Source organism: Tiliqua scincoides, chromosome 2 (assembly GCF_035046505.1).
Source record: "Tiliqua scincoides isolate rTilSci1 chromosome 2, rTilSci1.hap2, whole genome shotgun sequence".
NCBI classification, from domain to species: domain Eukaryota; kingdom Metazoa; phylum Chordata; class Lepidosauria; order Squamata; family Scincidae; genus Tiliqua; species Tiliqua scincoides.
In genome coordinates, this window is record NC_089822.1 from 123,936,023 (window position 1) to 123,945,613 (window position 9,591).

At 43.8% G+C, this 9,591-nt stretch overlaps 1 protein-coding gene across 1 annotated transcript; it reads left to right on the forward strand.

Moving 5' to 3' along the window:
* Positions 1-1,209: 1,209 nt before the first annotated feature.
* On the forward strand, positions 1,210-9,042 carry LOC136638773 (nuclear envelope integral membrane protein 1-like). The gene is made up of 6 exons (XM_066612802.1): positions 1,210-1,244; positions 2,450-2,543; positions 4,357-4,471; positions 6,171-6,390; positions 7,940-8,113; positions 8,952-9,042. The coding sequence occupies exons 1-6, from the start codon at positions 1,237-1,239 to the stop codon at positions 9,040-9,042; spliced, it is 702 nt and encodes a 233-aa protein (XP_066468899.1). The 5' UTR covers positions 1,210-1,236.
* The last annotated feature ends 549 nt before the right edge of the window (positions 9,043-9,591 follow it).

The window sequence follows — 9,591 nt, forward strand, 5'->3', positions numbered from 1 at the left end:
CTGCCTTTCCTTACGCACGTCATGGTAATATTGTATTGTCAAGTGTGGAAGTGCAATGGGAAATTCACACTTCACCTTTTGTACTTAATTTGTAGGTACCCATCAATTGTGAATGACGCATGTGTGTTGATTCTGTTTATTGCTCGTTCACAACTAATGCACTGCCATGTGTGTTTTGTTCCCTAGCATGAAAATTAAGATGTGAGTATGTTTTGTAGACAGACTAGGTTGTTCAGTTCAGTTGGTATTTGTTTGGAAAAGATGTGGATGACATCAACTGCTGTAAATAATGCAGTTGTTGTCATCTACTTAGAAAGAGTTGAGTGCTGTATGGTCTCATTTGCTTCAGATACTTAGGAAGCAGTTTCCCTGTTCTCACTACAATTAGTATGGTATATATGGAGGGGCCTGAAGTTTTTTTTTACTAAAAACACATAAAGACACAAAACACCACCATTTTGTGTTTTAAAATATTCAAATAAAACACAAAACACCACTTTCTTCCTTTCAAATCACAAAATCTGTGAAAAATAAAACCATTTTCAAACAACCCTAGATATATACCAGTGGACTTCAACCTTTTTCGTGCCGCGACCCCCCCCCCAAAAACATACGAGAATGGGGACCCACCACTGATCCCACTCTCCTCCTGAGACCCAATTTGCCCAACCCCACCTCCCTGTTTCCCCCTATCTGTTGTGTAGTCACAACAACCCTATGAGGCAGTAGCCTGGTGTTAGGAGCTGCATGGCAAGGCAGTGAGAAGAAGCTGTGCAGGATTATATAAAGAACTCAGTTCTGATAAGCAGTCCCACTATTGGATTGGATTCACGCCCACTCTTGAAAGGCTTTGAAAGGTTACCACTACCACCCCCCAAATGAGGCTTTGCAACCCCTTTGGGGTCACAACTCATGGGCTGAAGAACACTGGAATATACTGATACACAAGTCTGTATTATGCTATCCTTTTCATTCCATACTAGGGATAATATAGGGTGATTCTGAATGATGCTTTATTTACAGTGTGATGTACACAATTGGTTATAAAAAGAAAGCACATAAGCAGTGTCCCATGGTACATCATGTTTGTATGGACCTGCTTTGATAGCCATTTTGAGGTTGCCTAATCCTAAAAGCACTTTTTAATAAAGAACTACCTTGTTTCTTGTAGCATTTGATCACAAGCTCTTTCTGGTTACATTTCTAGACCTTCTGCTGTTTTTCTGTGGTGACTTGATGAGCGGGTGAGCATTCCAACGTGTAAGATGAGCAGAAATGGGAGATAAGTAGTGATTCCTCTTGACAACATGTAAAGCATTATACAGCCATGATTTGCTCAGTCCATAATAGGTTGATCTCTCCTGAGTAAGGCAAAGGAAATAGATACGTTTTTATTGCTAAGGTCATGATTTTTGTAATGCTCAATATCTGTTTAACAACTTTTGTATGCAAAACAAATTGAAAATGAGAAATGGTAACATGGATTTTACTTCTTGTCAGTGATGTAATCTTGACTCCATTTTGGAGTTCTGTCTTTCACATGGATGTCAGCAAATTAGAACTGTAGTTTGTCAACATGCACACATACAGGTTCTGTAGTATGCTAATATCTGTACTGGCGCTCAAAGAACTGTCTTTGGGAACCTAAACTTCAGCTTAGGGTGCCCATTCTTCTCCACTGTCTTGCCTAAGTTCTTACTTAGCAAGAGAGTTTGCTTCCACCACTCAGGAGTCCACAGATATGCTAGCCAGGCCACTAGCAACAATTATACATGATAACTTACCCTTCCTCCCTTCTCAGGGAAAGGATTCAGTGAGCATTGGGGGTATTTGAGAGTGCTGAGATGTCTGCCTTCATGTACTCCCAAAGCACTGCACAATGTCATAAGCACAGTTAGTTGTGGATTCTCTTTCCTTGCTGAATCTACCTCCTTGAGTCCTGCAAGTCTTCCTCAGTTTGTGTTCCCCTATGGGAGCGTATGTAGAGGCCTAGCAACTGGGCTGGAATGCCCTCTTCCAGCTGCACTGCAGCCAGTCAGGGCTGCAGTGCTGTTTTAATGCACCCAGTGCTGCCCTTTGCCAAGTCAAGCTGCTCAAATGCTGCTGCTTCTGCCTTTGTCGGGCCAAAGCTTCCTTTTCCTTCCTACTGCTGTGGCTTGCTCTCCCTTTGAATGGGATCTAGTTTTGCTGTGATGTCAGTTGCTCCCGGCAGGAATTTGGGTGCAACTTCCACCTCTACCCCACAGGACTGTTGACACCACTAACGTTGAACTGGCTTCAGTAGCCAGCCAAATTGATGGGCTTTGGATCCATTGCTTGGCCCTTGTGTGTTCTAGCTGCCTTTTGTGACATTTGCAGCATGCACTTGGTTTGTTGTTGCTGACAGACTTCATGTGGCTAGATGGCTGTTCCTGCACAGGAGCTGCACAGATGACAATTCTCTTTGCAGAAGCTCACTTCTCACCTTTTTGACTGGAATAAGCATCGCCATGCTATGTTCACTGCTTATCGCCGTCTATGTTTTATCCAGGTTGGTGCCCAAGGTGAGTGAAGCCCAGTTCCATAGATAGTACTGCAGTCTTTGCTACTAAGAATTGTGAAAGCTGCAAGGCTAGAGTTGTTGACTCGTTAGGAATATTAAAGACTTCTTAATTTCAAGTACCTTTAACCAGACCATATATCCTTTTGCCATGGAAACATACAGAGCCTGCCCACCGCCTGGTTTGGAATGTAGGAAACAGCCTCCCACTTGGCTTTGCTGTCCATCTCTGTTTTGTAATCCCTACCTGCTTATCCTGGAAGATCTTTGACTATTCTGAGTTAGCAAGGGAAAGAAATGAATAGCAGTGTGCATGCTTGCACCTCCTTTGTCCTGCTTTCTGCTCTTCTTGGGGAAACAACTCTCGCTAGAATGAGAGGAAGGCACTGGCATAGCATTCCTTGTGTTGGCCCCAGCAGAACCTCAGACAGCCAAAGATAAATGAGAAGAGGACAAGGAAGAGTTGTCATACAGTGGCAGGCATGCCTTTGGGAACACGGAGGTGGCAGCAAACTCCCAAAGAACTGTGAGGCAAGCACTGAAGGCTATTGGGATGGGGGAGAGGTGCTTGCTGTAGCCAGGGAAACATAATTCACCTCTCCAGAAGGCTAGGATTGGAGTAGATTTTATTTATATCACTACTCAGAACCAATTCTTGCCATGATCTTAAAACATATTTTTCACAACTCAAGAGAAATATATTTCATTTTTAGAAGGCCCATACTATACATTTTAAACAGTGATTTATTTTGAAATAAATTTGATTTAAATCAATTCTTGGAAACTCTTGATTTAATGCTGCATTTTTAAAAGTGCCCTCTTGCTTGCTATGATCCTTAATACGTTTCACAAGTTTAAGAAAGCCCATACTATTTATTTTAAATAGCGATTTAGTTCAAAAAATTTTCAGATTACTTTTGCAGTTACATCAGAAATAAACAATTATTTTAGTTACCAAAGCTGAGTGAAACAGATATTTGTGTGAAAAGTGACCAATCTCCAGTTCAACAATAGTTGGAATGTTTTCTTACCTTATTCTGGTTGGTCAACCACCATAATCATAGACATTAAAATTCTTTTATTTAAACCAGGGGTCTCCAAACCCCGGCCCGGGGGCCAGATGCGGCCCACAGCAAGCCTCTTTCCGGCCCGTGGCCAGCCTCTTGTCCCCTAAAAGCCTCTGGCCCACTCAACTGAACATGACCAGAACTGTGCTCTCTTTGTGTCTGGAGGGTGTTCTGAGGGCCAGAGAGGTTGAATGAATGAGCCCATTCATTCATTGATTCACTCATATAAGTTCCATCTCTAATTTATTTATTTAAATTTTATATTTAAATTTTTATCCCGGCCCTCCACACCATGCCAGATATTTGATGCGGCCCTCTGGCCAAAATGTTTGGAGACACCTGATTTAAACTAAAACAGCAGTGATTTTATGACTCTACTTCCAGTGTCCATTGATCTTTTTGGAAGTGTGTGATTTAGAGAGAGTGCTTGACTGTCACATGAGCCTGTAACTGTAGTCTGAAGTGGATACAGTCCAGGCACAGGTTTGCCACCCTCTTTGCTATTATGTGAGAAGCAGGCCTCTGATGTCTAACAGAGTGCTTCACTTCAGTTCCTACTGGAAGAAGCTGACCTGATTTCATCTGGTGCTGACTTATGGTAATAGTCCAGTAGCTCTGTGTGTGTGTGTGTGTGTGTGTGTGTGTGTGTGTGTGTGTGTTAGGGCAAGTTGGTTTGTCTGTTTTGTCAAGATTGTCAAATCACTTTCTCTGAAGATGTACAGTAATTAGTTTGTTCTTTTTGTGCCCTAGAAATGTCCTGCCAACCTCATGCTTGTGGGACGCTGGTTATTCTCTTTTTACCTTATCCAGCTGGTCTTCAGAAACTTGCAGGAGATCTTCAAATTGTACTGGGAATATCCGCTGGGTGAGTATGTTGAACTTTCTTGGTATTGTTGCAAGGTGTTGCAAGGTTCAAAAGCAAGACTCAGTAGTCAGGGTGATCGTCTGCAAGCCTTTATTTCATTGCCAGCAACAGGCGTCTCGAGGGACTCCTGTCCAAAGCATTGAGAGCATGTGTCAATCTTTAACCAGACCCTTTATAACATTTTGGTTCCTTTGTTTGAAGATTTTGAACTTCCCATTGGTTAAAGTTTGACATCATAGATGGGGCTTACTCTTCATAGGCTGTAGATGGCCTTAGACACATTTGATTGGTGAGCTTCAAGTTACAGGTTCCAAATAAGGCAAAATTATACATTTAAACATATGGAATACAGAGTTTTCAAGAACCAGTAGAGTGCACTGTAACCTTATTTTTATTCAGAACTGGCCTTTTGGCAAGTCTTTAGACCTTATTTCTTGGCATACATCTCTTTCTTGATTAAGATAACCTCGCATGAGCCACTTGCTTTATCTCTTCCCACATTCTTTCTCCTGTTCTCAGCAAAGCACTGTAGGGCTTTCTGCCAACCTTTGTTAAGCAAGGTCCTTTGAACTTACTCTCTGTCTTAATTCTATTTGTGACCTGTTACTTTGAGTACATTGAAGGGATCTATAGTGATCTAGGGATCACATTTAAGGGATCTATATACCTTTCATATATTTTAACATAAACAAGCCATACTCTCACTGTATAAAGGATTTCTTTTAAATGAGAAATCCATTTCTCATGAAATCCAGAAGCATGAAAGAATAATAATTTTAAAACTGCAAACTGTTTTGCTAAGATGGGCATTCTTCTGTTTCTTGTTATCTGTGTTAGTTTGCCATTCAAACAGGGAGCTGAAAAGGCAGAAGTTTCCTCCTATCTGCTCCCATCCTCCCTTCTTTCAAAGTATGTGTTGTTCTAAAATTTATCTCTTGTTATGCTGCCAAGAGCAACCTTGACATTTTGCTAATTCAGCAGAGCTTGCCAATTCAGCAGAACAGCCAGTTTCCAATTTCTAAGCCTTTTCCCTAAAGAAGATGGGGTGGCTTTTAACCTATTAAGCTTTTAAGCATTTGCCCTAATGGCATATTACCCTGGCCATTCTGTGTTACCTTCTATCAGTATCCTCACAGATGCCTGAACCTTATGTCATTTCACATATTTCTGAGCAAACCAGTTTTGAAAATGCTGGGATACTTAATTTTGCCTTGTTTTTAGAAGTGTTTAGCTCCTGAAATCTGTCCTCTGGCTTCTATTTAACTTGAGTAATTGCTAATTGGAATATGTGGATAACTTACAGTTTAATCCTATGCATGTCTACTTGGAAGTAAACCCCATTGAATTCAGTGGGACTTACTCTCAGGACTGTAGCCTTAGGGCCCAGTCCTATCCAATTTTCCAGCACCGGTGCAGTCGCAATGCAGCCCCAAGATAAAGGAACAAATTTGTCCATACCTTAAGGAGGCCTCTGTGACTGCTGCCCCACCACAAGATGCAGTGCATGCCCCATCGGCACAGCTGCACTGGCACTGGATAATTGGATAGCATTGGGCTGTTAGCTGAATATCTCACTTCCTGGGGTGGCTCTTCATCATTAGGTCACATTCGTTTGCTGTGCAGGAATGGTTAAGACCCCAAATAAAAATAACCTATATGAAAACCTTGCCTCTTCATATTCTTCCTCTTTTTTTTACAGGCTACCCGGTCACTGTAGAGTGTCTCAGAATTGCTGTGTGCTACAGATATTGCACCCTGGTGAATGAATGCAGCGCCAACCTCCTTACTGGGGGTTTGCAGGTCCTTCGATGGCTGCTCATTTACTTCGGCATCCAGATACAGCGGATCAGAATTGCCTTTGTTGGAATTGCAGTGTGTACTAAGAGGTACCCAATCATGTGGGCCTATGCCATCTACAGGTGACAGATGGGAGGCACGGGCATTACTCATCCTGGAAGACACAATCTAAAAATAGCCCTGTTTAATTGATGAATAGTAAAAAAGGGTGTGGGTGTGTTTGTGGTGATGCAGCACAGAGCAAAAGAGCCAATTGAAATTGAATATAGTGTATTAGGCAGGCAGAATGACTTGATTTCTGAGCTCTGTGTATGTTCATAGCAAAGTCTGATAACTGTCTTGCAGAGGTGGGTTGGTCAGAGTGGAGTGTAACATTTTTGCTTTTAGGCACCCATCATCTGATTCTAAACACTTGGGAGTAAGACACTAGGTTGTGTGCCTGCCCCATGTAGCCTACTGTCAAGTCAGATAGTAGCAACTTGAGTGAGTTGCTGATGGGTTGCTGCAAATGTTGTGAAGGGAGAATATGGGTAAACGTTTATCCTCTTAATACAGACAGACCCTTGAGTGGAAAGACACTGTTTTAAAATGTGGATTTCCGCTGTTGCCAGATCAAAACCCACCACTAAGCAGCATCTCCAAAGGTTTACAAGAGAAATTTGCCTGTTGGGATGGACAGGCCTGAGCCTGATCCAAGTCTCTCCTTGTGTGGGATGGTTATATTTCCAGAAGGTCCTTTAGCAAAGCATTTGAAAGTCTTGTGTAAATACATCTTCAATACATCTAACAGACCTTTTTGAGGCAGATTATTTTTTGCAGTTGTGAGGTGAGAGAAATAAATAATTTAAAAACTCCCTGAGTCACAAAATTGAAAGTTAAAATCAAATCTTTTTCAATTCTGTATTCTAGAAACCTGTAACTGGTCTGTATTTGGAAAAAGCTGCATCTATATGAGAAAAAAGAAAGTAATCAAGGCTTGTTCATTTGCTGTGGTTTCTTAGTGGTTTGCTCACTGCCAAATGATGCTGCACAGAGTGAGGGAAGGAGGTTGTAGGACAAAAACTGGCAGCCCAATCCCAGCCCTATGGCCCCCCACCACCATGAGGAAGAGCAGTGCCAAAGTGGCCGCCACTGTATCCTGTGGGGCCAGACCAGCTGCCAGAGCCTTGCTGGAGTAAGGGAACAAATGTTCCCTTACCCTGTGTCAAGCTCTGCTGACAGCAATGGGTCTCCTCGGATCTGTACCTGCTATTAAGGGGGCACAGAACCAAGAAGGCCTGTTTCAGGTAAAGCAGCTTGAGAGGGAGCATTGGATTCGGTGGCAGTCTCTGCCGCCGTCCCTGCCCCATGCCTGATCCTTCCTCCGTCTGATTGCTGTCAAATGATGCTGCACAGAGAGAGGGAGGGAGGTCGTAGGAGAAAGGCTGAATTAAGGTGAGCCGTTAAAATTAAAAAGGATGACAAGGCAGAAAGTTGCCCAATAAGGACCAGTCTTGGCACATAATATCAGCTAGAGGCCTTCTTGATTTTGAGCTTAATTTGCATGTAGTGCAGCTGGGGCTGTCCCCAAATATTGTCTTCTCCTGGGCCACTCTGGAGTTGTTGCAAGGAGCCAGATTGTGGTGGAGGGGCTTGCAGCTGCTGCTGCTAATGCCATTGCTGTCCTAACAGGAAGGTGTACACAGTCATAGAAAAACCTCGCCCACCACGTTTACTAACGGAGGAGGAGTATCGGATGCAGGGGGAAGTGGAGACGCGCAGAGCCCTGGAGGAGCTGCGGAAGTACTGCAACAGCCCAGAATTCTCTGCCTGGAAAGCAGTCTCCCGGATCCAGTCTCCTAAAAGGTACTGCCCTGGAAGAGTGGTGGTTTCGTTGGGCAAGAATGGGGAGAGCTGTCTTGCACAGTGGAATGGATTACAAATCTAGAGCAGTGGTTCTCAATTTTTAGCACCAGGACCCACTTTTTAGACTGACAATCTGTCAGGACCCATGGGAAGTGATGTCATTAACCTGGATGTGATGTCCTGGCCGGAAGTGACATCATTAATTTAGGCTTCCAACCTAAGCCAGGGATAATCCAAAGGTCCCATTACACAGTGTGCTTCTGCTGTTATTTTGCATATCTCAGAATTCAAACATTCCAGCTCAGAAGTCAAACAGAATGCAAACTTGAATCCTCCTCCAACCAGACAGCTCCTCCCCCTTTCCAGCATCCCACGTATTCAGGGCAAAGAACCATGTCTCCCTCCCACTGGGATCACACCCTGAGCAGCAGCTCTGTACCCTGTATTTTCTGCTCTGTATTTTCAATGGCAGCTGAACTAGGTGCTACACGACCCACCTGAACTTGCCTCGCAACCTACCTACTGGGTTCCAATCAACAGTTTGAGAAATGCTGATCTAGAGAGTCTTCTGAAGGACCCCCATGTTACAACCTCGGCTGTAAGGAGGGATCGTTAGGGAAGTAGAGATTCTGGGTTTCTATTCTGTCGACCCTCCACACACAAACAAAAACCCAAGTTACATTCTGCAGTATATTCTTGGCCTCTCAGACACACAGTGTGGGCTTCATCTTACAACCAACTAACAAATGTTTCATAACTTTGCTGCATGTCAAGATTTTAATAGTAATCAGGGACTGACCAGTTGCTGCGGCGTCCTCACTGTTCTGTCTTCCTCTAGATTTGCTGACTTTGTGCAAGGTGCCTCGCATCTCTTCGCTGATGAGATCTCTGTGTACAATCAGCAATATGGACTAGGGGTTGCTTTCTAGATAATCAGCTCTTTGAAGAGGATGAGAGACCTGAGAAGCAATCTATAATATTTTTTTAGTTGTAAATTTGAGATTTTAAAATAAAGTTGTCTTAATTTTTTTTGGAAATAAAGCTTCTTGTGTGATAGTTATGGGGAGTAGATGAAACTAATCCTCTTCTTTCACTTCATTGGAAGTCTTTATTTTGTCATCTTTGGACACATGCCCATTGGTAGTTCAGAATGGTTATCTGCTGTCGAGGTTCCCCTCCTTCCACAAGTCCCCAACGTACCCAGGGAGGCGGCTTCTGGGCCAGAGGATCAGGGAGGAAGCCGGTGGAGCAGGGGGCCACCTCCCCAGGGGCCGCCTGGGCACTCCTGTGGGCAGCAAGGCACAGCAGAGGAACCCTGCATGCCCAAACCCCGCGCTTTGCCCCCACCTTGGAGGAGGGAGGGGGGAGACAGGATGCAGGCCATTCAGCTGCTAGGCAGCTGCCCCTCCCCCGCCTTGGGGGAAGGGGAGCACTCCCTTGCCCAACCAGCCAGGGCCTGCCTTGCCGGGTAAGGCACC

Coding starts and splice junctions, on each gene's coding strand:
- LOC136638773 (XM_066612802.1), top strand. Junction 6,391..7,939: donor TGGGCCTATGCCATCTACAG/GTGACAGATGGG, acceptor CTGTCCTAACAG/GAAGGTGTACACAGTCATAG. Junction 8,114..8,951: donor CGGATCCAGTCTCCTAAAAG/GTACTGCCCTGG, acceptor GTCTTCCTCTAG/ATTTGCTGACTTTGTGCAAG.